This window comes from Ranitomeya variabilis, chromosome 6 (genome assembly GCF_051348905.1).
Source record: "Ranitomeya variabilis isolate aRanVar5 chromosome 6, aRanVar5.hap1, whole genome shotgun sequence".
NCBI lineage: Eukaryota > Metazoa > Chordata > Amphibia > Anura > Dendrobatidae > Ranitomeya > Ranitomeya variabilis.
The window spans coordinates 575,521,187-575,548,211 of NC_135237.1; the positions used below are offsets into that span (position 1 = coordinate 575,521,187).

Sequence of the window (27,025 nt, forward strand, 5' to 3'; positions counted from 1 at the left end):
TACAAGAATATAACTACTATAATACTGCCTCTATGTACACGAATATAACTACTATAATACTGCTCCTATGTACAAGAATATAACTACTATAATACTGCTCCTATGTACACGAATATAACTACTGTAATACTGCTCCTATGTACAAGAATATAACTACTGTAATACTGCTCTATTGTACAAGAATATAACTACTATAATACTGCCCCTATGTACAAGAATATAACTACTATAATACTGCCGCTATGTACAAGAATATAACTACTATAATACTGCCCCTAAGTACAAGAATATAACTACTATAATACTGCCTCCTATGTACAAGAATATAACTACTATAATACTGCTCCTATGTACAAGAATGTAACTACTATAATACTGACCCCTATGTACAAGAATATAACTACTATAATACTGCCCCTATGTACAAGAATATAACTACTATAATACTGCCCCTATGTACAAAAATATAACTACTATAATACTGCCCATATGTACAAGAATATAACTACTATAATACTGCTCCTATGGACAAGAATATAACTACTATAATACTGCTCCTATGTACAAGAATATATTTACTATAATACTGCCCCATATACAAGAATATAACTACTATATTACTGCCCCTATGTACAAGAATATAACTACTATAATACTGCCCCTATGTACAGGAATATAACCACTATAATACTGCTCCTCTGTACAAGAATATAACTACTATAATACTGCCTCTATGTACACGAATATAACTACTATAATACTGCTCCTATGTACAAGAATATAACTACTATAATACTGCTCCTATGTACACGAATATAACTACTGTAATACTGCTCCTATGTACAAGAATATAACTACTGTAATACTGCTCTATTGTACAAGAATATAACTACTATAATACTGCCCCTATGTACAAGAATATAACTACTATAATACTGCCGCTATGTACAAGAATATAACTACTATAATACTGCCCCTATGTACAAGAATAAAACTACTATAATACTGCCTCCTATGTACAAGAATATAACTACTATAATACTGCTCCTATGTACAAGAATGTAACTACTATAATACTGACCCCTATGTACAAGAATATAACTACTATAATACTGCCCCTATGTACAAGAATATAACTACTATAATACTGCCCCTATGTACAAAAATATAACTACTATAATACTGCCCATATGTACAAGAATATAACTACTATAATACTGCTCCTATGGACAAGAATATAACTACTATAATACTGCTCCTATGTACAAGAATATAATTACTATAATACTGCCCCATATACAAGAATATAACTACTATATTACTGCCCCTATGTACAAGAATATAACTACTATAATACTGCCCCTATGTACAGGAATATAACCACTATAATACTGCTCCTCTGTACAAGAATATAACTACTATAATACTGCCTCTATGTACACGAATATAACTACTATAATACTGCTCCTATGTACAAGAATATAACTACTATAATACTGCTCCTATGTACACGAATATAACTACTGTAATACTGCTCCTATGTACAAGAATATAACTACTGTAATACTGCTCTATTGTACAAGAATATAACTACTATAATACTGCCCCTATGTACAAGAATATAACTACTATAATACTGCCGCTATGTACAAGAATATAACTACTATAATACTGCCCCTATGTACAAGAATATAACTACTATAATACTGCCTCCTATGTACAAGAATATAACTACTATAATACTGCTCCTATGTACAAGAATGTAACTACTATAATACTGACCCTATGTACAAGAATATAACTACTATAATACTGCCCCTATGTAATGTACAGGAATATAACCACTATAATACTGCTCCTATGTACAAGAATATAACCACTATAATACTGCCCCTATGTACAAGAATACAACTACTATAATACTGCCCCTATGTACAAGAATATAACTACTATAATACTGCTCCTATGTACACGAATATAACTACTATAATACTGCTCCTATGTACAAGAATATAACTACTATAATACTGCCCCTATGTACAAAAATATAACTACTATAATACTGCCCCTATGTACAAGAATATAACTACTATAATACTGCTCCTATGGACAAGAATATAACTACTATAATACTGCTCCTAAGTACAAGAATATAACTACTATAATACTGCTCCTATGTACAAGAATATAATTACTATAATACTGCCCCATATACAAGAATATAACTACTATATTACTGCCCCTATGTACAAGAATATAACTACTGTAATACTGCCCCTATGTACAGGAATATATCCACTATAATACTGCTCCTCTGTACAAGAATATAACTACTATAATACTGCCTCTATGTACACGAATATAACTACTATAATACTGCTCCTATGTACAAGAATATAACTACTATAATACTGCCCCTATGTACAGGAATATAACTACTATAATACTGCTCCTATGTACACGAATATAACTACTGTAATACTGCTCCTATGTACAAGAATATAACTACTATAATACTGCTCCTATGTACAAGAATATAACTATTATAATACTGCTCCTATGTACAAGAATATAACTATCATAATACTGCCCCTATGTACAAGAATATAACTACTATAATACTGCCCCTATGTACAGGAATATAACCACTATAATACTGCTCCTCTGTACAAGAATATAACTACTATAATACTGCTCCTATGTACACGAATATAACTACTATAATACTGCTCCTATGTACAAGCATATAACTACTATAATACTGCCCCTATGTACAAGAATATAACTACTATAATACTGCTCCTATGTACATGAATATATCTACTGTAATACTGCTCCTATGTATAAGAATATAACTACTATAATACTGATCCTATGTACAAGAATATAACTACTATAATACTGCCCCTATGTACAAGAATATAACTACTATAATACTGCTGCTATGTACAAGAATATAACTACTATAATACTGCTCCTATGTACAAGAATCTAACTACTATAATACTGCCCCTATGTACAAGAATATAACTACTATAATACTGCCCCTATATACAAGAATATAACTATTATAATACTGCACCTATGTACAAGAATGTAACTACTATAATACTGCCTCCTATGTACAAGAATATGACTACTATAATACTGCCCCCTATATACAAGAATATAACTACTATAATACTGCTCCTATGTACAAGATTACATCTATTATAATACTGCTCACTATGTACAAGAATATAACTACTATAATACTGCCCCTATGTACACGAATATAACTACTATAATACTGCTCCTATGTACAAGCATATAACTACTATAATACTGCCCCTATGTACAAGAATATAACTACTATAATACTGCTCCTATGTACACGAATATATCTACTGTAATACTGCTCCTATGTACAAGAATATAACTACTGTAATACTGCTCCTATGTACAAGAATATAACTACTATAATACTGCCCCTATGTACAAGAATATAACTATTATAATACTGCTGCTATGTACAAGATTCTAACTACTATAATACTGCCCCTATGTACAAGAATATAACTACTATAATACTGCCCCTATATACAAGAATATAACTACTATAATACTGCCCCTATGTACAAGAATATAACTATTATAATACTGCACCTATGTACAAGAATGTAACTACTATAATACTGCCTCCTATGTACAAGAATATAACTACTATAATGCTGCCCCTATGCACAAGAATACATCTATTATAATACTGCCTCCTATGTACAAGAATATAAGTACTATAATACTGCCTCTATATACAAGAATATAACTACTATAATACTGCTACTATGTACAAGAATACATCTACTATAATACTGCCTCCTATGTACAAGAATATAACTACTATAATACTGCCATGTACAAGAATATAACTACTATAATACTGCTCCTATGTACAAGAATATAACTACTATAATACTGCTACTATGTACAAGAATATAACTACTATAATACTGCTCCTATGTACAAGAATATAACTACTATAATACTGCCCCTTATATACAAGAATATAACTACTATAATACTGCTCCTATGCACAAGAATATAAATACTATAATACTGCCCCCTATGTACCAGAATATAACTACTATAATACTGCCCCTATGTGCAAGAATATAACTACTATAATACTGCTCCTATGTACAAGAATATAACTACTACAATACTGCTCCTATGTACAAGAATATAACTACCATAATACTGCCCCTATGTACAAGAATATAACTACTATAATACTGCCCCTATGTACAAGAATATAACTACTATAATACTACCCCTATGTACAGGAATATAACTACTATAATACTGCCCCTATGTACAAGAATATAACTACTATAATACTGCTCCTCTGTACAATAATATAACTACTATAATACTGCTCCTATGTACACGAATATAACTACTATAATACTGCTCCTATGTACAAGAATATAACTACTATAATACTGCCCCTATGTACAAGAATATAGCTACTATAATACTGCTCCTATGTACACGAATATAACTACTGTAATACTGCTCCTATGTACAAGAATATAACTACTATAATACTGCTCCTATGTACAAGAATATAACTACTATAATACTGCCCCTATGTACAAGAATATAACTACTATAATACTGCTGCTATGTTCAAGAATATAACTACTATAATACTGCCCCTATATACAAGAATATAACTACTGTAATACTGCCCCTATGTACAAGAATATAACTACTATAATACTGCCCCTATGTACAAGAATATAACTACTATAATACTGCTCCTATGTACAAGAATATAACTACTATAATACTGCCCTCTATGTACAAGAATATAACTACTATAATACTGCTACTATGTACAAGAATATAACTACTATAATACTGCCCTATGTACAAGAATATAACTACTATAATACTGCTCCTATGTACAAGAATATAAATACTATAATACTGCCCCCTATGTACCAGAATATAACTACTATAATACTGCCCCTATGTACAAGAATATAACTACTATAATACTGCTGCCCCTATGTACAAGAATATAACTACTATAATACTGCTCCTATGTACAAGAATATAACTACCATAATACTGCTCCTATGTACAAGAATATAACTACTATAATACTGCTCCTATGTACAAGAGTATAACTACTATAATACTGCCCCTATGTACAAGAATATAACTACTATAATACTGCCTCCTAGCTGTGAGGTTGTGTGTTTGTAGCTCTCCTGATGTCTGGAGCAAGCCCAGGGAGGGGCCACCCTGGGCGGGGAAACTCCCCAAGCAAGGTCCAGGCTTCCAGGCCTACTCTTGGAAGAAACTCCAAAGCTGTTTCTAATGAGGATACAGATTCGAAAGTGATTTCTGAGGGAAAGAAAGCTCAGAATGAAAGTAATAACAGCAGCAAGAAAGTGAGTAAAGTAATGGAACAAGGAAAAGCCATGGTTGTAGGCAAGAAAGTTCCAGTTAGGCTACGTTCACATTTGCGTTGTGCGCCGCAGCGTCGGCGCCGCAACGCACAACGCAAACAAAAACGCGGCAAAACGCATGCACAACGCTGCGTTTTGCGCCGCATGCGTCCTTTTTTCTATTGATTTTGGACGCAGCAAAAATGCAACTGGCTGCGTCCTCTGCGCCCGGACGCGTGCGCCACAGTGACGCATGCGGCGCAAAACGCAAGTGCACCGCATGTCCATGCGCCCCCATGTTAAATATAGGGGCGCATGACGCATGTGGCGCCGCTGCGGCGCCCGACGCTTCGGCGCTGACCGCAAATGTGAATGTGGCCTTAAGCAGTCGTCCACCCAAGGCAAGCAGAGTGAAGTGCGATTAGGAGAAATCCAAAAGAAATCTACTGGTGAGAAGCTGAATGGAGGAAAGCAGCCTGAAGCTCAGGAGATGCCATCACCGGCCTCAGGTGTGCAGCTCACTCCCAACAAGCAGTGGAGAACTTCACTGGAGAGACAGATACTCCAGGAGAAACATGTGGTGACCAGCATGGCGAGCTCTGGACACACAAGGTCGCAGTCGGGTGGCAGCAGTAAAAGTGCTGTGGAACCTGGAGCCAAGAAATCAGCGGTGGTAAAAATCAAGGAGACATCTGGTCCCATGAAGCTGGAGACATTGCTGATAGCAGGATCTCAGAAGAAGACACCATGTGCACCTGAGCTGCAGCTTGCAGAGGAGATCCCAGGACTGGTCCAGAAGCTCTGTGAGTTACACCAGCAGAAAAGCCTCCTGCAGAAGCAGATAGACGCTCTCCATACCTCCCAACCGTCCCGGATCCCGCGGGACTGTCCTGATTTTGACAGTCAGCCCCGGGATCCCGGGCGGGACACTAATGTCCCGCACTACGTGCCTAGGGCGGGGTCAATGCAGGGGGCGGCACCTGAGTAGCTTAGGTTTGTGGCTGTTTTTTTTTTCTTATACATGCTGGGTCTCCTCCCGACCGATACCGCCATTCCCCCTAACCCCCCCCCGCCCCCGCCCCCTGTGTGTGCAGCGCTGCCACGCTGAGGCAGAGAGCCAGCAGCGATCAAGATGAGAGGTCAGCGACTCACTACCTCCTGTGTGTGCACGGGGCTCCGGCTTCTGCTCTTAGCTGCTATCCCGGCAGAGAAGGAGAGACGGGGGAGGTGCCGGGACAGTGCAGAGCTGTGAGCAGCCGGAGAAACTGAAGAGCTGCACATGGCCAGATCAGCCGCCCCTGCAACACAGAGGAGATTGTGTGTGTGTGTGATGTGTGTGTGTGTGATGTGTGTGTGTGATGTGTGTGTGTGATATGTGTGTGTGTGTCTGATGCTGCATGTGTGTGTCATTGTGTGTGATGCTGCATTTGTGTGTGTGTCATGTGTGTATGAGGTATCTGGTGTGTGTGATGGCTGGGTGTGTGTGTGTGATGGCTGGGTGTGTGTGTGTGATGGCTGGGTGTGTGTGTGTGTGATGGCTGTGTGTGTGATGGCTGTGTGTGTGTGTGATGGCTGTGTGTGTGTGTGTGTGATGGCTGTGTGTGTGTGATGGCTGTGTGTGTGTGATGGCTGCGTGTGTGTGTGTGATGGCTGGGTGTGTGTGTGTGTGTGATGGCTGCGTGTGTGTGTGATGGCTGCGTGTGTGTGTGTGTGATGGCTGCGTGTGTGTGTGTGTGATGGCTGCGTGTGTGTGTGTGATGGCTGCGTGTGTGTGTGATGGCTGCATGTGTGTGTGTGTGTGTGATGGCTGCGTGTGTGTGATGGCTGCGTGTGTGTGTGTGTGATGGCTGCGTGTGTGTGTGTGGCTGCGTGTGTGTGTGTGTGATGGCTGCGAGTGTGTGTGTGTGATGGCTGCATGTGTGTGTGTGATGGCTGCGTGTGTGTATGTGATGGCTGCGTGTGTGTGTGTGATGGCTGCGTGTGTGTGTGTGTGATGACTGTGTGTGTGTGTGTGATGACTGCGTGTGTGTGTGATGGCTGTGTGTGTGTGTGTGATGGCTGCGTATGTGATGCATTTGTGTCAAAGCTGCATGTGTTTGTGAGCTGCGTTTGTGATGCTGCGTGTGTATGTGTGATACTGTGTGTGTGATGCTGCATGTGTGTGAGCTGCGTGCGTGTGTGAGCTGTGTGTGTGCTGCGTGTGTGTGAGCTGTGTGTGTGAGCATGTGTGTGAGCTGCGTGCCTGTATGTCATTATACAGTATGGAGAACTGTGGCCATTATACAGTATGGAGCATCATGTGCGGTCATTATACAGTATGCAGCATCATGTGCGGTCATTATACAGTATGAAGCATCATGTGCAGCCAGCATACAGTATGGAGCATCATGTGTGGTCATCATACAGTATGGAGCATCATGTGCGGTCATTATACAGTATGGAGCATCATGTGCAGTCATACAGTATGGAGCGTCATGTGCGGCCATTATACGGTATGGAGCATCATGTGCAGTCATTATACAGTATGGAGCATCATGTGCGGCCATTATACGGTATGCATGCCGTCATTATACAGTATGGAGCGTCATGTGTGTTCATTATACAGTATGGAGCGTCATGTGTGGCCATTATACAGTATGGGGCATCATGTGCGGTCATTATACAGTATGGAGCATCATGTGCGGTCATTATACAGTATGGAGCATCATGTGCAGTCATTATACAATATGGAGCATCATGTGCAGCCAGTATACAGTATGGAGCATCATGTGCGGTCATTATACAATATGGAGCATCATGTGCGGTCATTATACAGTATGGAGCATCATGTGTGGCCATTATACAGTATGGAGCATCATGTGCGGTCATTATACAGTATGGGCATCATGTGCGGTCATTATACAGTATGGAGCATCATGTGCGGTCATTATACAGTATGGAGCATCATGTGCAGTCATTATACAATATGGAGCATCATGTGCAGCCAGTATACAGAATGGAGCATCATGTGCGGTCATTATACAATATGGAGCATCATGTGTGGTCATTATACAGTATGGAGCATCATGTGCGGTCATTATACAGTATGGAGCATCATGTGCAGCCAGTATACAGTATGGAGCATCATGTGCGGTCATTATAAAATATGGAGCATCATGTGCGGTCATTATACAATATGGAGCATCATGTGCGGTCATTATACAGTATGGAGCATCATGTGCAGTCATTATACAATATGGAGCATCATGTGCAGCCAGTATACAGTATGGAGCATCATGTGCGGTCATTATACAATATGGAGCATCATGTGCGGTCATTATACAATATGGAGCATCATGTGCAGCCAGTATACAGTATGGAGCATCATGTGCGGTCATTATACAATATGGAGCATCATGTGCAGTCATTATACAATATGGAGCATCATGTGCGGTCATTGTACAGTATGGAGCATCATGTGCGGTCATTATACAGTATGGAGCATCATGTGTGGCCATTATACAGTATGGAGCATCATGTGTGGCCATTATACAGTATGGAGCATCATGTGTGGCCATTATACAGTATGGAGCATCATGTGCGGTCATTATACAATATGGAGCATCATGTGCGGTCATTATACAGTATGGAGCATCATGTGCAGTCATTATACAATATGGAGCATCATGTGCAGCCAGTATACAGTATGGAGCATCATGTGTGGTCATTATACAATATGGAGCATCATGTGTGGCCATTATACAGTATGGAGCATCATGTGTGGTCATTATACAGTATGGAGCATCATGTGTGGCCATTATACAGTATGGAGCATCATGTGTGGCCATTATACAGTATGGGGCATCGTGTGTGGTCATTATACGGTATGGAGCACTGTGTGGCCATATTTTTTTGTTTATAACTTTTGTATATGAAACAGTGTGATCAGCAGTGCTAAATGGGTGTGGTTGGGACGTGGATATGGGTGTGACTAATTATGAATGGGTGTGGTCAGAGGCGTGGCCTAAAATTTGCCGCGGCGCACTTCGCGCGCCGCAAACTTTGTCCCTCTTTCCCATCTTCAAGAGTTGGGAGGTATGCGCTCTCTATGAGGTAAAGGCTGCTAACACCGGGGATCACACCATGTGTGACCAGAGCCTGAACTCACTGGGTGTATGGCTGGCAAGAGTGGTGGGGTACATAGACTGCATCCCAAAGAGGATGGGGCCCCTGGCGGAGACTTATAGGAACCAGGAACTGTTTATGTAGCGCCCCCACTGCCGCAGGGCCGAGGGGTACCCGGTACCGGGCCTGTGAGTCTCTGCTCTGGGGTTGTCATGGTGGCTAGGCCCGGTCCGTGACCCTGCCGAGGGGCGCACAGTAAATGATGTGACGGGTGACGGCGGTGATGCTGTAGTAGTGCGGTGCAGTAAATAACGAGGACACCAGTTTGCAGTCTCTTTACCTCTTTACTGAAGATCTCTGGGTCCTCAGTCCAGAACACGGTTCACCAGGCTGCGCAAGTCCGGCCGGTCCAATGGCACCTCCAGAGTTCTCTTCACAGGTGGAAATCGGTGCCTTCCTTCTAGCGCTATGTGTTGTGGTCCTTCCCTGCTGTGCTTACGGAAAGTCCCCACAACTGTTGTGTCTGTTTCTTAAGTTCCCTCACAACTCGATTAGATGATGTTCTGCTAATCCTCCGTCCCTCCCTGATGTTCTGGTTGGAACGGCACCCGTTTGACGGGTAGGCTCGGAGCTCTTCCGGGACCCTAGAGTCGCCCCTCTCCACAAGTTGCCCCCCAAGACTGCATAGGTGATTTAAGTTAGACAGCCCGCCTTAAACTGACTGTCCTGCCGCTGTTTGGAGTATTGCTTGAAGCTGAATGTTATGATACTCCCTCGGCGTTCCGGCCACCGGTAATGCGCCTCAGTAGGGTGTTGCTTCGGTCTTACAGCACGACTCCTACTGGTATTTATCCTTTTGCGTGATCTCGTTTCTCACTCAGCACAATCTATCTCTCTTCTAATCCTTCCTTGGGCACCGCCGCTACCCGGAGCAGGCACGGTCCCGTTACGTTCGTTCAAGTTGCCAAGCCTCTGTCAGGATCCCACCCCTGACAGAGACCCTACTGTATCTTCCCCTACAACACCCTCTGCCACAAGGTGTTGCTTCGTTCAATCCAGTCAGCTTTCTTATCTAACTTCCTGCCTGACCCCCAGTTTACCCACTATGGTGGGGAGTGGCCTAGTGAATAGAACCCTTAGCTCCCCCCGGAGGCCCGACTGTGAAATGTATTGGTGTCTGTGATACCTGATCAGATGAACTCCTTCAGTGCCATCAGACGCACCATGGCTCCCCTTAGTGGCGGAGCCACAGTACTGCAATGACCAGGACTCTGGGGCGCTGCATTTATGTCACACAAGCAGAACTCTGCAGATTCCAGGTCAGACATTGTCCCAGGTGGACCCCAGAAGCAGGTACGGCCAGTGCTGCAGCCCGCAAGCTTCTGTTTCCAGAAGGGTCAAATATTGCACCAGCAGCCTGTGGCAGATACCAAGCAGCCGCCTATAGAGCAGATTCCAGCAGAGGTACCACAAGTCTCAGGATGCCCAGCGCAGCAGCCTGCTGCAGATTCAGTGCACATTTCAGCAGAGGGACTACAAGTCTCAGAATGCCAAGCACAACAGTTCGGCAGTGGACATGTGCCGATAGTTATTGATGGTGCCCAGCAGGGTTCTGATGCTGGGGATAACCGCGCTGTATCTGAGGGGTCGGGGGCTTGGGGGAGCACAGTATCTTTGGATGCCGTACAATCTGATAATGACATTAATGTTGATGATATCAGTGTGCATGATAATGTCTGTGATTTCCCCCCATTCAGTCCGAGCACACAAGGTGTGGCAGCCCCCCCTGCTGCAGAACCTCACCCTAGTGTGACCCCGCAGGTTCCCCCCAGTAATGCCTGGAGCCGTGGTGCTCCGTCCTTCACCTCTGGTGCCAACTATACCGGCCAGGCGTTTAAACGGAGAAACGTGGTGCGTTTCCGGCACAGAGGTGCCAAGGAGGACCTGCCGGACAGGAGGTTTGTGGTCAGGGAGCTCCTGTGCCGCCAGATGGGGTTCGCGCCAGTCAGCATCTTGGCAGTGATTAATCTTCCAGACAGGCAGGGCTATGACGTCAGCTTTAAGCTCATGACTGACCTGGACAGATTCTGGTCTAACTTCCCCAAGTTTAGAGACACTGAGGGCTGGAGTAAGTTCACCTTTATTCCCATCTCTAAGCCAGACACGGTTACCGTAAATGTGATCTTCTGGAATGAGTCTGTTCCCCCGCAGGACATTGTGGTGTGGCTCCGGAGGCATTGTGACCTGGTGTCTGACCTCACCAAGAGCAGAGACAGCGATGGTATCTGGATGGGAGGGTGGAGGGTCTTGGTTAAACTGCGCCAGTGTAATAATATCACTGCCCACTTACCCAACTCCTTCTTTATTGGGAGGGAGAGGGGTGTGTGTTTCTACCCCGGGCAGCCCCGTAAGTGCTTTAAATGTGGTGGGAAGGGTCACCTGGCAAATACCTGTACTGTGGTGAAGTGCAGCCTGTGCGGGGAAGTCGGCCATGTAGCTGCAGACTGCCAGAACATCAGGTGCAACCTCTGTGGGAAGATCGGCCACCCTCACAGGGACTGTCCAGACGCCTGGCATAATATCTGTAAGGACTTTCCTGATGAGGATTTGGTGGCAGGGGCAGAGATTCTGGAGGAGGCAGATTTACTGTCAGGGGAAATACTGACCGGACCAGAGGTCCACCAGGGGTCTGATCAGCTCACACCAGAGCAGCAGGGTTCAGGGGGTGCACAGGGGAGCATGGAGGTTGTGCCTCAGGAGCAGCAGTCACAGGAAGATATTACTTCAGAACTACCATCTGTGTCTGAGGGAAATAGCAATAATAAGACTAAAAGGAAGAAAAAGGACAAGACCTCTCGTAAACCTGAGAAGTATGATACTGGCCTAGAAGCCAGGAGGAGAGTCCAGAGTTCTGCAGGGGTAATGGTCGTATCCAATAGGTTTGATGTTCTGTCTGAGTCTGATGGTGATTTTGAAGATGACCTTAAAAGAATTGACACAGAGTGTGATAGGGACGTAGAGGATTGTCCTCCGCCTAAGCGGAAGCCCTTACCTGAGGGCACTCGGGAAGAGTCTGAAATGGAGACTGGTGGTGAGCGGAATAACTCCGACTCAGATCTATGATGCTGTCAACCAGATAATGTGTGAACTCAGATAGATAAAATCATTAGGAAATGGAAAGTTTTGGAAGGATGTGTTGCTGGGTTCAAATATGATGTGTTAATTTTGCAATGTTTTTTTTTTTTTCCCTCAAACCAGGAGTATGGACTCTAAGTTAATTTTACATGTGTAATCTGGAAATGTAATGAATGTTTGTACAATCCAAGTGATTTGAGTATTGTATTACTGAAGAATTTTGTTAAATTCAACTGTATTTGTTTGTTTTTACAATAAAAATTGCCCCCTATGTACAAGAATGTAACTACTATAATACTGCTCCTATGTACAAGAATATAACTACTATAATACTGCTCCTATGTACAAGAATATAACTACTATAATACTGCCCCCTATGTACAAGAATATAACTACTATAATACTGCTCTTATGTACAAGAATATAACTACTATAATACTGCCCCCTATGTACAAGAATATAACTACTATAATACTGCCCCTATGTACAAGAATATAACTACTATAATACTGCTCCTATGTACAAGAATATAACTACTATAATACTGCTCCTATGTACACGAATGTAACTACTATAATACTGCTCCTACGTACAAGAATATAACTATTATACTACTGCTCCTATGTACAAGAATGTAACTACTATAATACTGCTATGTACAAGAATATAACTACTATACTACTGCCCCTATGTACAAGAATATAACTACTATAATACTGCTCCCTATGTACAAGAATATAACTACTATAATACTGCCCCTATGTACAAGAATATAACTACTATAATACTGCTCCTATGTACAAGAATATAACTACTATACTACTGCCCCTATGTACAAGAATATAACTACTATAATACTGCTCCCTATGTACAAGAATATAACTACTATAATACTGCCCCCTATGTACAAGAATATAACTACTATAATACTGCTCCTATGAACAAGACTATAACTACTATAATACTGCCCCTATGTACAAGAATGTAACTACTATAATACTGCTCCTATGTACAAGAATATAACTACTATAATACTGCCCCTATGTACAGAATATAACTACTATAATACTGCTCCTATGTACAAGAATATACCTACTATAATACCGCTCCTATGTACAAGAATATAACTACTATAATACTGCCCCTATGTACAGAATATAACTACTATAATACTGCTCCTATGTACAAGAAGCTTTATTTAATAGTGAGTTGAGAAGTGTGATTTGAAATTTTAGTTTTTAGGTTAAAAAGATTTATTTTTCCGTAAGTTATGGTGCACCAATGTAAAATTCTTCCCACGCTTTGTTATAAAGTATCCCGCGCTGTAAAATGTTTAAGTAAGATGCTGGAGAAGCACATTATGACGGATCTTTTCATGAATCGTTCACCATCTTGCCATATTGTTTTCTTCTCTTTTCCGTTTCCCGCCTTATGTTCGTCACAATGTATAATTTCTATAATTTGGCGTTTGTCATCAGCAGCTTTCTCAGGTAATCCGCTCTTCAGCGAGTCGTGTGTGCATATAAATAGCTGCCTGAGTCCAGAACACGTCATCGAGAAAGATCTTAATGGTAACGTGCCCCACCATGAAGAAACTGGTTTACCTCTCATTAACCTGTCACATCTCGTGAGGATTCCCGTTGACTCCCTCACAATTGTCACCGAGTTTCCCAGGGAAGGAGCGCAATTCAGTTTTGTGGTGTTTGTTGTCATTCCTGGTGCCAGAGATCTGTTTCCGAGCTGCCATGTCCAGCGGCTGCCTGCTTTGCGCCCTCCTGGTGGTCCTCTTCTCTGGAGGTCAGTATCTTTGCCCTGTAGAACTATCAAAAATGCACTCAAGGTTTCTATCTAATGACATATCAGTTCAGATAGTGAAACATTTTTGGGATCTTCTCTGTCTTTTTGTAGCAGATGTATAGGAGTCTTTGGTGGTGAGTGACCACAGAGTTGAGGTTTCCTCATTTATTGCCATCTTAGAAGAAGGTGGCCATTTACAGAAGAACAAACAAAAGTAACTAACTTTTTGAGTTTTGTTATTCTTATTATTGTTTGGTTTATTTAGATTATTTCTACATGTCAAGGATGGAAGCTAAGACTAGTGGAGTCTTAGTTCTTCGAGGCTTAGGGTCTGGGTCATCTTTCCGGGGAAGAGACTCATACCAGATTCCTAGAGCTCAATTATTATTCTTCAGGTTATGTTTTAATCTTCTTGGTGGGAACATTGGTGTAACTGCAGGAGCCTCACCTTATATGCAGATGATTGCACCAAGATCACCGAAAGCCAAAACTAGTCATGTGCTGTGAGACGTAAGCTTAGTTTTTGGAGTACCTTTGTGTGGTATTATGTAAATATTCTATCCTCTGCTACACTGGAGATATATCACTCTAAGGCTGCCCACACATTAGCAGTATTTGTAAGCCAAATCCAGGAGTGGAACAATTAGAGGAAAAGTATAATAGAAACATCTGCACCACTTCTGTATTTATCACCCACTCCTGGTTTTGGCTACAAATACTGATGTAAAATTCTGACCAAATACTGCTAGTGTGATGGCAGCCTAAGGCTGCGTGCACCCCAAGTAAAGGAAAAATCTAAACTCATCAAAAAAAAAATGTTTGAAATTAATTTTTTTTCCAATGTTAATAAGATCATTTTTTGAATTTTTTTTCCACTTTTGGTTTTAAAAGCGAATTGAATTGAAGCAATTTCTGCTTGATAAACACATCATTTTCGAATGCCTCAAAAAATGCAGTTAGCCCAAAGGAAGTGAGGAGATCCCACAACAATCCTCACTGGACACCTTGACTATGAAAAACTTTTAAGTCTAGGGTTCACACTCCACCCTGTGTAACTGCATTATACAATATTTCATAAATGATACACGTGTCTCATTATGTCACCATGTGTCCAGTGATGTCCCAGTGTTTTTGGCGAAACCTCCAGTGGCAATGATGTTGCACTGTGTCCAGTGATGTTCCAATGTGTGGTGAAGCCTAAAGTGATGATGATGTTGCATTGTGTCCAGTGATGTCCCAATGTGTGGTGAAGCCTCCAGTGATGATGATGTTGCATTGTGTCCAGTGATGTCCCAGTGTTTTTGGTGAAGCCTCCAGTGATGATGATGTTGCATTGTGTCCAGTGATGTCCCAGTGTTTTTGGTGAAGCCTCCAGTGATGATGATGTTGCATTGTGTCCAGTGATGTCCCAGTGTTTTTGGTGAAGCCTTCAGTGATGTTGATATTGTATTGTGCCCAGTGAGGTCCCAATGTGTGTGATGAAGCCTCCATGTGTCAAGTGATAGTAACTTCCCCATGTGTGTGACGAAGTTTCCTTATATCAAGTGATGGTGATGTTACCTTGTGTCCAGCCTTGCCATGAAATGCTCTGCTTACATAATTTCAGCTATTTTCTGGTTAGCTCAGGAGAAAATGTTAATGAGGACAAAACAGCAGATATCAATGTGTCATGATGATGGAAGTATAAGAGCAGACTGGTGCTGTCATCATTTTGCATCAAAAGTGCTTTACAGGAAATTGCTGCTTGTCAGATTGCCCCTACATGAACCATTTATCAGCTCATCACAAAATTTATTTGATAAAGGTTCATGACACCCAAGAAAGTCCAATTACCATAGTTCCAGAAACATCTCCGAAAGAAGATTCATCTATGGGATCACTTGCTCATGAACAGTAGCAGGCAGGCATCCATGCATCTAAACACACATTTAGGCAAAGGCTTTTGGAGATGTGGCTTACTGTCAAGTAGGACAGTAAAAAAGCCACTTCTCTCGAAGAAAAACATCAAGGACAGAGCGACATTCTGCAGAAAGTCCAGGGAATAGACAGCAGGGGACAGAGGTAAAGTTTTTTCTCTGAAGCCCCTGCAGACTGCTTTGGACATCTAGAAAAATGATTGTTCAGAGAAGAGAAGGTGACATGCCATGAGTCCTGTGTCTGCCAGCAGTAAAGCCTCCTGAGACCACTCGCATGGGGTCTTCTCATCCAAGGAGGGGGTCAATCACAATGTATGGGGGGCTTCTTATCCATGGAGGGAGTCACTAACAATCTGTGGAGTCTTCACATCCATGGAGGGGATCACTCACAGTGTGTGGGGGCTTTTCATCCATGGAGGGGATCACTCACAATGTGTGGGGGCTTCTCATCCATGGAGGGGATCACTCACAATGTGTGGAGGCTTCTCATTCATGGAGGGGATCACTCACAATTAGTGTTGAGCATTCCGATACCGCAAGTATCGGGTATCGGCCGATACTTGCCGTATCGGAATTCCGATACCGAGATCCGATACTTTTGTTGTATCGGGAATCGGTATTGGGACCATATTAATGTGTAAAATAAAGAAATAAAATTAAAAATATTGATATACTCACCTCTCCGACGCAGACTGGACATCACCGCTGGTAACCGGCAGCCTGCTTTGTTTAAAATGAGCGCGTTCAGTACCTTCCATGACGTCACAGCTTCTGATTGGTCGCGTGCCGCTCATGTGACCGCCACGCGACCAATCACAAGCCGCAACGTCATCCCTCAGGTCCTAAATTCCCTTCTGGGAATTTAGGACCTGAGGGATGACGTCACGGCTTCTGATTGGCCGCGTGGCGGTCACATGAGCGGCACGCGACCAATCAGAAGCCGTGACGTCATGGAAGGTACTGCACGTGCTCATTTTAAACAGAGCAGGCTGCCGGTTACCAGCGGTGATGTCCAGGCTGCGTCGGAGAGGTGAGTATATCAATATTTTTTTATTTTAATTCTTTATTTTACACATTAATATGTTTCCCAGGGCCTGAAGGAGAGTTTCCTCTCCTTCAGACCCTGGGAACCATCAGGGATACCTTCCAATACTTGAGTCCCATTGACTTGTATTGGTATCGGGTATCGGTATCGGATTAGATCCGATACTTTGCCGGTATCGGCCGATACTTTCCGATACCGATACTTTCAAGTATCGGTCGGTATCGCTCAACACTACTCACAATGTGTGGGGGGTTCTCATCCATGGAGGGGATCACTCACAATCTGTGGAGTCTTCTCATCCATGGAGGGGATCACTCACAATGTGTGGGGGCTTCTCATCCATGAAGGGGATCACTCACAATGTGTGGGGGCTTCTCATCCATGGAGGGGGTCGCTCACAATGTGTGGAGGCTTCTCATCCATGGATGGGATCGCTCACAATGTGTGGGGGCTTCTCATCCATGGAGGGGGTCGCTCACAATGTGTGGAGGCTTCTCATCCATGGATGGGATCGCTCACAATGTGTGGGGGCTTCTCATCCATGGAGGGGATCACTCACAATGTGTGGGGGCTTCTCATCCATGAAGGGGATCACTCACAATGTGTGGGGGCTTCTCATCCATGGAGGGGGTCGCTCACAATGTGTGGAGGCTTCTCATCCATGGATGGGATCGCTCACAATGTGTGGGGGCTTCTCATCCATGGAGGGGATCACTCACAATGTGTGGGGGCTTCTCATCCATGGAGGGGGTCGCTCACAATGTGTGGGGGCTTCTCATCCATGGATGGGATCGCTCACAATGTGTGGGGGCTTCTCATCCATGGAGGGGATCGCTCACAATGTGTGGGGGCTTCGCATCCATGGAGGGGGCACTCACAATGTGTGGGGTTCTCATCCAAAGAGAGGATCACTCACAATGTGTGGGGGATTCTCATCCATAGAGGGGGTCACTCACAATGTGTGGGGGCTTCTCATCCATGGAGGGGCTCACTCACAATGTGTAGGGGCTTCTCATCCATGGAGGGGATCACTCACAATGTGTGGGGGCTTCTCATCCATGGAGGGAGTCACTCACAATGTGTGGGGGCTTCTCATCCATGGAGGGGGTCACTCACAATGTGTGGGGGCTTCTCATCCATGGAGGGGGTCACTCACAATGTGTGGGGGCTTCGCATCCATGGAGGGGGTCACTCACAATGTGTGGGGGCTTCTCATCCATGGAGGGAGTCACTCACAATGTGTGGGGGCTTCTCATCCATGGAGGGAGTCACTCACAATGTGTGGGGGCTTCTCATCCATGGAGGGGGTCACTCACAATGTGTGGAGGCTTCTCATCCATGGAGGGGATCACTCACAATGTGCGGGGGCTTCTCATCCATGGAGTGTTCTCACTCAATTACAACTATACCTAAGACCATTGTCATGATTAAAGAACGGAATATAAACTTCCTCCAAGATAAACTCCCATCAACCAGGAAAATGTGGTGATGATGTTTTATTCCCACAGGAGACCAGGTCACAAAATAAAAGTGATAAACAAGGGGCTTGGTGAATGAAACTTTGATATTTTGGGTTCACGGTCAGAAATTCCCCAGATCTTAGTCCCAGCGAGCTCATGTCGTCAATCTGCAACGAGCAACAAAACCCATAACGTGGGATAACTCTGAGCTCTAATGAGGCAAAACTGGGAGGCCATCTGTCAGGATCTGCCCTGAAGCCAATATCCAGCTGCTGGGGGAAAGGCACAAGTCTGGAGAATAAGGGGCAGTGCTGCCGGGAATATTGAGGAGTAATAGAAACTTCATGGATTTGTCAAAAGAGTAAAAAGCCCCCTGTTCTTCGCAATTCACATGAGTCTCCATATCTACAGCTATAGCTTTGTATGTATACACATACTGTATATAGATACATGTACATGTATGTAGTTACAGTTTATATCTCCAGGTCTGTGTAACCTTCTCTTCCTTCTTCCCAGGTGACTCCTTACGTTGCGTCGTCTGTAGAAACTACACTGGAGCCGATTGCACCGGGGAACCTGTGACCTGTCCACCTGACTTTGATGTTTGTTTGTCCACCTTGGTCCAGTATGATATAAGTAAGCATTCTCCATAACGAAGTACATAGAAAAAGATCAAAAATGCCTCTCAGAACAGGAGGACCTGGAGTTTGTGACTCTCAGGCCGGTTCCTCTCCCTAACTTTGCAAAAATACAGTTCTTCTTTAGAGAGAAGTCAAGCTCTGGTTCTCTTCACTCAATAGTGAAAGGGACGGGATCAACCAGGTCTGGGACCATCTCACCAGGGCTCCATTACAGCTGTATGGCCGTAATCTGTATAATGTTCTCCCTACATATGAGGGTGCAAGTGGTTCCTTCAACCCTAAGATCCCCAAAATCAGAGATGTACACTAAGCACAGATATAACTGATGATGTCCAAAGCAAATGTCTCCGACTCCTTCATGTCCAGATGTTTACTGTGCCGTGGCGTGAACCCCCAGGATTTGAATATCTTAGTGCGTGGTGTTTTGTAGTTTTGCTGATGATACTTGCTAAGTTTTCTTGTAACAAGTGCAAAATTCCTGTTGTTCCCTATACTCGATTACCAAGGGTAAAGCATAGGGTGGAATGTCCCCATCCCAGGGCACACGTCCCCCCATGTCATCTCTCAACCTGGCCTTGTCTATTTGTGCATATATTGCTGTGTTATATATCAATGCTACCATTCTGGTGCTGCCCAGTGCCTGTAGTTGTCTTCTTGCTGCTGCAGTGATGTGACCACTGCAGACAATTGCAACACCCGCTAGGGCTGTGGGGAATTTGGAACCGGGTCGCATGAGACTCTTAAAGGGGTGGTCACAGAAGCAGTGACTCGTCCTTGGCCCTGGGCGTGCAATTAAAAGGGATGAGTGATGGAAAGGAATAAAGTTTATATAGGGAAAGGGGATTATTCATGACGCCACCTGTGGTACTCGACTATAGATGGCCAACGCTGCTAAGGACTCCACTTGGGCTGATGATAGTGCAGCTGAGATGGTTCTGCTCCCCACAGGAGGAGCGGAACCAAAGAGTGTTAAATAAAGTTCTGATGGTGGTAGTGGTGGTGCAGGGCAGGTGTCGCAGGAAAGAATTGGAAGGACACAGCAAGATGAAGTATTCACGTTTTACTCACAGTTCAGGTCCTGTGCCCCAGCCAGGGTGCTCCAGGTGAGTGGTCCAGGAAGCTCTCCGGTAACTTAGGGCTTCTGTCCAGAACCCCCTTTTAATAAGCCTTTCCTGGCCTTCTCTCGACGCTGGTTTCCACTTCTCCTGCCCAGCGTCTCACCCACAATGTCCTAAGCCAGCAACCACGAACCTGGTCGGGCGACGTCCTCTCAGTCCCCTAAATTCTATACGGCTGCCTTTTTAGCCAGTTATGGGTGGTTGTAGCTGTGACTATTACAGACGCCACAGCCTCCGGGTTTCTAGTTGAGACCTGTAGTTCTTCCACTAGATCAGGGGCCGGATCCCCTTTCTGTGACCTGGCCTTGTCCCTCCACCTGACGTTGGTCAGCCTGGATGCGGGCACCACAGGTGTCTTCTGCACTTCCCGTGCCCCTGAGACCATTTCTTTCTTCTGGAAGCTTCTTTATTTTCTTTCTCCCTCCTCACTGTCAGGAGCTGCAGACCCACACGTCTGCTCAGCTCTACCTCTCCTCACAGACTCGCCAAACTCCTTCACCCTGTCTCCCCTGACAATTCCTCACTCTCCACCCACACCTTCTACCTAATCCCTCCCTGGCCTGGGGAGTTCTGGTGTTGGGTGCTAGTGGTAGGGTCCTGTATAGTGTCCCCTCCTTACCAGAGTATTCAGCCACCGATATACGTGGATGAGATGTGTCTGAGGGATGTGATCACAAATCGCTATATAAACAATGACGGACAGCGTTACTCACTAACTGTGCTCCTAGTCCTTATCAGCTATGCGTGGTGATCCGGAAGGATGATGCAGTGATTCATTTAACAGATTTATTAACAGTACCTTGGTGAGATGAGGTGAGAGCGAGGACTGTAGGTTACAGCTGTTAAAGAATCACCAGATAGAGATAACAGAAGCTCCAGGTTAGAGGTAACAAGAGAATCCTTTCTCCAGCTCTGCAGCACATGTGAGATCTAAGATGGCACAGAGTACAAAACAGGAAAAGAAGGAAGAAGATAGGAGGAGCTAAAGACAGAAAGGGTGTTGTGGGAAGGTACATAACAGATATTACAGTGTAATAGAGCAATGGCCAGTAGATGGCAGCAATGTACAACAAATACAATAAATGGTAGAACTGAGTATATTACCATTACATAAATGTCCATGTATGGCTGAAAGTCTATCTAAATAAACTGAACAGCACACTCCCCGTCTGAAATCCTTGGATTTCACTATACCATAAGTCTCGAATTGGGAGTGTTAACCAGAAGTGCATGGAGGGATACCTCAACCTGTAAGATAAAAACAATGCATGCAATGCAACAATAACATATTGTATGACAAGATAGACAAATGTCTATAACGAGTTCCTGAAGTAATCCAACGGATAACCCATCTTCGGATTGGAGAAGCCGCGCTAGGCCAAACTGTCTCCAACCCATTTGTAATCCAAAGGTTGAAGTTCCTTGAAAGAGTTCCTACTGATTGGATGGATAATCAATCCTCAACCGGTATGAGTAAGATAATCTCTGATATAGGCCTAATGAAAGATTTAGGGTCACCTTGCTTAGTAACTGTCACTTCTACCTTACGTACCTTGCCATCATCACTTGGAAAGGTTTTAGGCTACGTTCACATTTGCGGTGTGCGCCGCAGCGTCGTCGCCGCAACGCACAACGCAAACAAAAACGCAGCAAAACGCATGCACAACGCTGCGTTTTGCGCCGCATGCTTTCAACGCATGCGGCGCAAAACGCAGCGTTTTTTGTAAACGCAGTTGCGTTTTCAACAAAAAACGCAGCGTTTTGCGCCGCATGCGTTTTTTGTGCAGTGAGTCATTCTTCATCCCACCCACAAAAAAAAGTGTCTACACAATAGATAAGGACCACCAATGGCTAGAAGAGGGTTGGTGTTTATGTAATTGTGTATATATACCATGGCAGACATGAATTCCTCCCATTTTGCTGGTATTCATGATGGAGCGTCCCATGGACAGTATCGTCATGGATATGGAGATGGAATTTGCCTTGGCTCATGCCTATGCTGTCGCCTGTGCTCATCAAAGAGAAAGAGAAAAACGGAGATGGATTCATCGCCGATTTTGGATACACCCTATCTTGGAAGTCCGGGAGAGCCGTGGAGCATACCATAGCTTGTTTGGCGAACTGAATGAGAACCTGGAGAAATATTTCGAGTACACCAGGATGTCTCAGGAGAGCTTCCGGTATCTTCTGCGTCGGGTGGAAGGAGCCATTAGCAGGCAGGACACGCAGCTCCGGAGAGCTATTTCCGCAGAGGAGCGGCTTCTGGTGACTCTACGGTACGTAGCTGTTTGAATGACTGAGATATGTTCGGCTACGTTCACATCTTCCCTTTTTTTTTTTTTTTTCTTAATTTTTTTTGGGGGTGGTATGGTCAATGTACTTTTATAAATTGCAATGTACTAATGTAATTTCTTTATCTTCTTGGCAGTTTCCTGGCTACCGGAGAGACCTTGCGATCCCTTCAATTTCAGTTCCGGATTGGAGTCTCCACTCTCTCCGGAATTATTGCTGAGACCTGCCGTGCTTTGTGGGATAATCTCCGGGAAGAATTTTTACCCGTCCCTACAAGCGATATCTGGTTGGCCAACGCCGAGAAATTTGAGGAAGTGTGTTCGTTTCCAAACTGTATTGGCGCGGTGGATGGCAAGCACATTCGGATTACCAAGCCAGGGAAAAGTGGATCCCTTTTCTACAACTACAAAAAATATTTTTCCACTGTGCTGATGGCAATTGCCGGTGCGGACTGCCGTTTTCTCGCAGTCGACATTGGTGCTTTTGGCCGTTCAAATGACTCGCGCACATTCAAAGAGTCGGATATGGGCCAAAAATTATATGGCAACAATTTCAATTTCCCCCAGCCACGACCTCTTCCCCACACCGAAGGCCCTGCGATGCCATTTGTTGTGGTTGGGGATGAGGCATTCCAAATGTCTAACAACCTACTGAAACCCTACTCCAGTCGGGGCTTGGACCATACGAAAAGGGTGTTCAATTACAGACTGTCCAGGGCCAGAAGGACTGTGGAGTGCGCCTTTGGCATCCTTGTCTCCAAATGGCGGATATTAGGATCCGCCATTAATCTGAAAACTGAGACAGTGGATGAGGTGGTGAAGGCGTGTGTGGTTCTCCACAATTTTATTCTGGCCAAAGAGAGACTGAACGTTGATCTCTATGAAACCATAGCCAACCCATTGCCCAATTTCCATGATCATCCTCTGAGGACAAGTGTGGAAATTGCGCAGATGAGGGATCGTTTTGCGGCCTATTTTGTGTCAGATGTTGGCCGTCTGTCATGGCAAGATACAATGGTGTAGTAAACTGTTGGACTGTATTCTGGTGTGACTATGCTAAAAATAGTTCACCAATGTAATGTGCCTTATCTAAAAAACTTGGAACCCTTTGTTTTTAAAATGTTGTGTTTTAATAAAAAAATTTTCTTAAGTTTTCTACCCTGCTTCAAAGACAAAATTTATACCATACCATATAACATATTTATTTGTTTGTCAGATCGCCGTGTATCGTTGTGTTTGACAGCAAAATCAACGATACCAGCGATGTTTTACAATGGTAATCAGGGTAAATATCGGGTTACTAAGCGTAGGGCGGCGCATAGTAAACTGATATTTACCCTGTTTCCCAGTGTGAAAGTTTACAAAAAAAACAGTACATATACTCATCTTCGCGTTCCCCGGCGTCTGCTTCCTGCACTGACTGAGCGCCGGCCGGAAAGTGAATGCACAGCACAGCGGTGATGTGACCGATCTGCTGTTAGGGCCGTCACTCAGTCAGTGCAGGGAAGCGGACGCCGGGGGACGCAATTCTGAGTGTATGTACTGTTGTTTGATTTACAAAACACTGGTAACCAGGGTAATCATCGGAAGCGCGGCGGCCTGCGCTTAGCAACCTGATGTTTACCCTGGTTACACGGGGATCTCGGCATCGTTGGTCGCTGGAGAGCTGTCACACAGACAGCTCTCCAGCGACCAAATAGCGATGCTGCAGTGATCTGCATCATTGTATGTTTCGCTGCAGCATTGTTAAGTGTGAAGGTACCTTTACGGTATGTGTCCAGCTGATGGTACTGGAACCAGGATGGGGAGCAGAAGGTACAAGAGCAAGTGTCTGCGTGGCTTTTGCAGGACACGATGCCGGCTGCACAGCAGGGGAACAGCTGGCGGTGCTGAACCCCACTGACACATTGGCTGGTGTTTTTCTCTGTGCAGCTAGCAGTACCGGGCCCCAACTGGCGGTGTTGGAGCCCAGGGCTCTGCAGGGGGAGCAGAGTGTAGGCCGAAGCCTAATTGAACCAATTTCAAAGGTAACCTTTAACCCCCCCTCAGGGGTTACAAAGTAGAAGAGCCACAGCTTATGCAGCAGTAGTGCTGCACAAGTCAAAGGTTGCTCTTTTAATTTCGCTCCTTGCACACGCTGAAAGGAACACGTATAACATTTAGCCCTTTATACAGTCAAACTGTGTTGGAGGCGCGAGTTCCCTTTGTAATGAGACGCAGCACAGATGTCAAGAATCCCACCTTGGTGCTGGGTGCAGCCTCCTGAGCGTTGTTATTTGCTGTACAGGAGTCTGCGCTGTCGTGTTATCCCCTGGCCTAGCGCTGTTAGCGCTGCCCATGTTCTGGCATCATTTAATGTCGGCCGGTGCGTTTCGCGATGACCATGAATCCCAGCCCCGCAGTGTCTTAACATTGTTAAAACACTGCGGGGCTGGGATTCAGGGCCTGGCGCAGCACATATGTTCGCCTCTCACACTCGGGTCCTTACACCCGCTTCAGACTGTGTGGCGTCATCTGATCCCTTATCGCATGCCACGGCCATGAAGCCGCACAGTCCGAAGAAGGCGGAAGGAGAGGAGGGACAGGCGAACTGATGCACTGATCCTGCCCATCAATCACACCCTCGCAGTCCCAATAACTAAGACAACGAGGGGCGTTGTGTGGGTCAGGGCGGCCGCAGAGGCGCAGGCAGCCAAACCATGATGCCAGAAGACGGGCAGCGCTACCAAGGGGGTTGCAGCGTGTCATTACAAAGGAAAGTCACAGCACCGGGACGGTTAAATGGTCACACAGAGGACACATTTTAGACGTGTTTTCAGTTCCACATGTGCGAGGAGAATACGTTTATGAGCCACCTTGCACACATGCAGCATTACCGCTGTACAAGGTGGCCTTTAAAACGTACAAACGCCTGGGGGAGGGGGGACAGTTTCCCTTCAATTTCAGTTCTTGTGTCTGCGTGGCTTTTGCAGGACACGATGCCGGCTGCACAGCAGGGGAACAGCTGGCGGTGCTGAACCCCACTGACACATTGGCTGGTGTTTTTCTCTGTGCAGCTAGCAGTACCGGGCCCCAACTGGCGGTGTTGGAGCCCGGGGTCAGCAGGAGGAGGAGATGGAGCAGAGTGTAGGCCGAAGCCTGCACTGGCGGCAGCTTTTGGGTCTGTTGTGCCTGCGTGGCAGTTGCAGGACACGTTGCCGGCTGCACAGCAGGGGAACAGCTGGCGGTGCTGAACCCCACTGACACATTGGCTGGTGTTTTTCTCTGTGCAGCTAGCAGTACCGGGCCCCAACTGGCGGTGTTGGAGCCCAGGGTCAGCAGGAGGAGGAGAGGGAGCAGAGTGTAGGCCGAAGCCTGCACTGGAGCAAGTTGAAAGGGAAACTTTAACCCCCCCCCCCAGGCGTTTGTAGCTGAAAGAGCCATCGTGTACAGCACTAATGCTGGAAAAGGTAAACTTAGCTCTTTTAATTATGGTCCTTGCACATGCTGAACCTAACACTTATGAAAAGTGTCCCCTCCTACCGTGATACCGTTCGGTAGGTGGAACTTTCCTTTGTGATGTGACGCAGCACAGCCGTCATTCTTACCCCCTTGGCGCCATGCGCCGCCTCCTCAGCGTTGTTTGAATCAGTCCCGGAGCCTGCGCTGTTAGGTTAGCCCTTGGCCATGCACACATTTTGCGCTGCCCGTCTTCTGACATCATTTGGTGTCAGGCTGGCTGCGCCTGTGCGGCCGCGCTGGCCGAGATCCCGCCTCGTACTGTCTTCTGATTTCATCCCACTGGGGGCCTGAGATACGTGGCCATGCGCAGTGCATATCCTCGCCTCTCACTCCCCTCCCTACGGCTTCTTCAGACTGTGCGGTGTCACGGCCGTGGCATGCTATTAGGGACCAGCTGACACCGAACAGTCTGAAGAAGCCATAGGGAGATGAGTGAGAGGTGGAGGTTCAGATATGCACTGCGCATGTCCATGGATCTCAGGCCCCCAGTGGGATGAAATCAGAAGACAGTACGAGGCGGGATCTCGGCCAGCGCGGCCGCACAGGCGCAGCCAGCCTGACACCAAATGATGTCAGAAG

General features: G+C 44.8%; 1 protein-coding gene across 1 annotated transcript in view; it reads left to right on the forward strand.

Annotated features, from left to right (window-relative positions):
* Positions 1-14,145: 14,145 nt before the first annotated feature.
* Positions 14,146-27,025, forward strand: part of LOC143781709 (uncharacterized) — a 78,147-nt gene continuing 65,267 nt past the window's right edge. The window contains exons 1-2 of the mRNA XM_077268454.1: positions 14,146-14,474; positions 19,412-19,531. Of these exons, the coding sequence (XP_077124569.1) occupies positions 14,423-14,474; positions 19,412-19,531 (172 nt within the window). The 5' untranslated portion in view covers positions 14,146-14,422. The remainder of the gene's footprint in view (positions 14,475-19,411; positions 19,532-27,025) is intronic.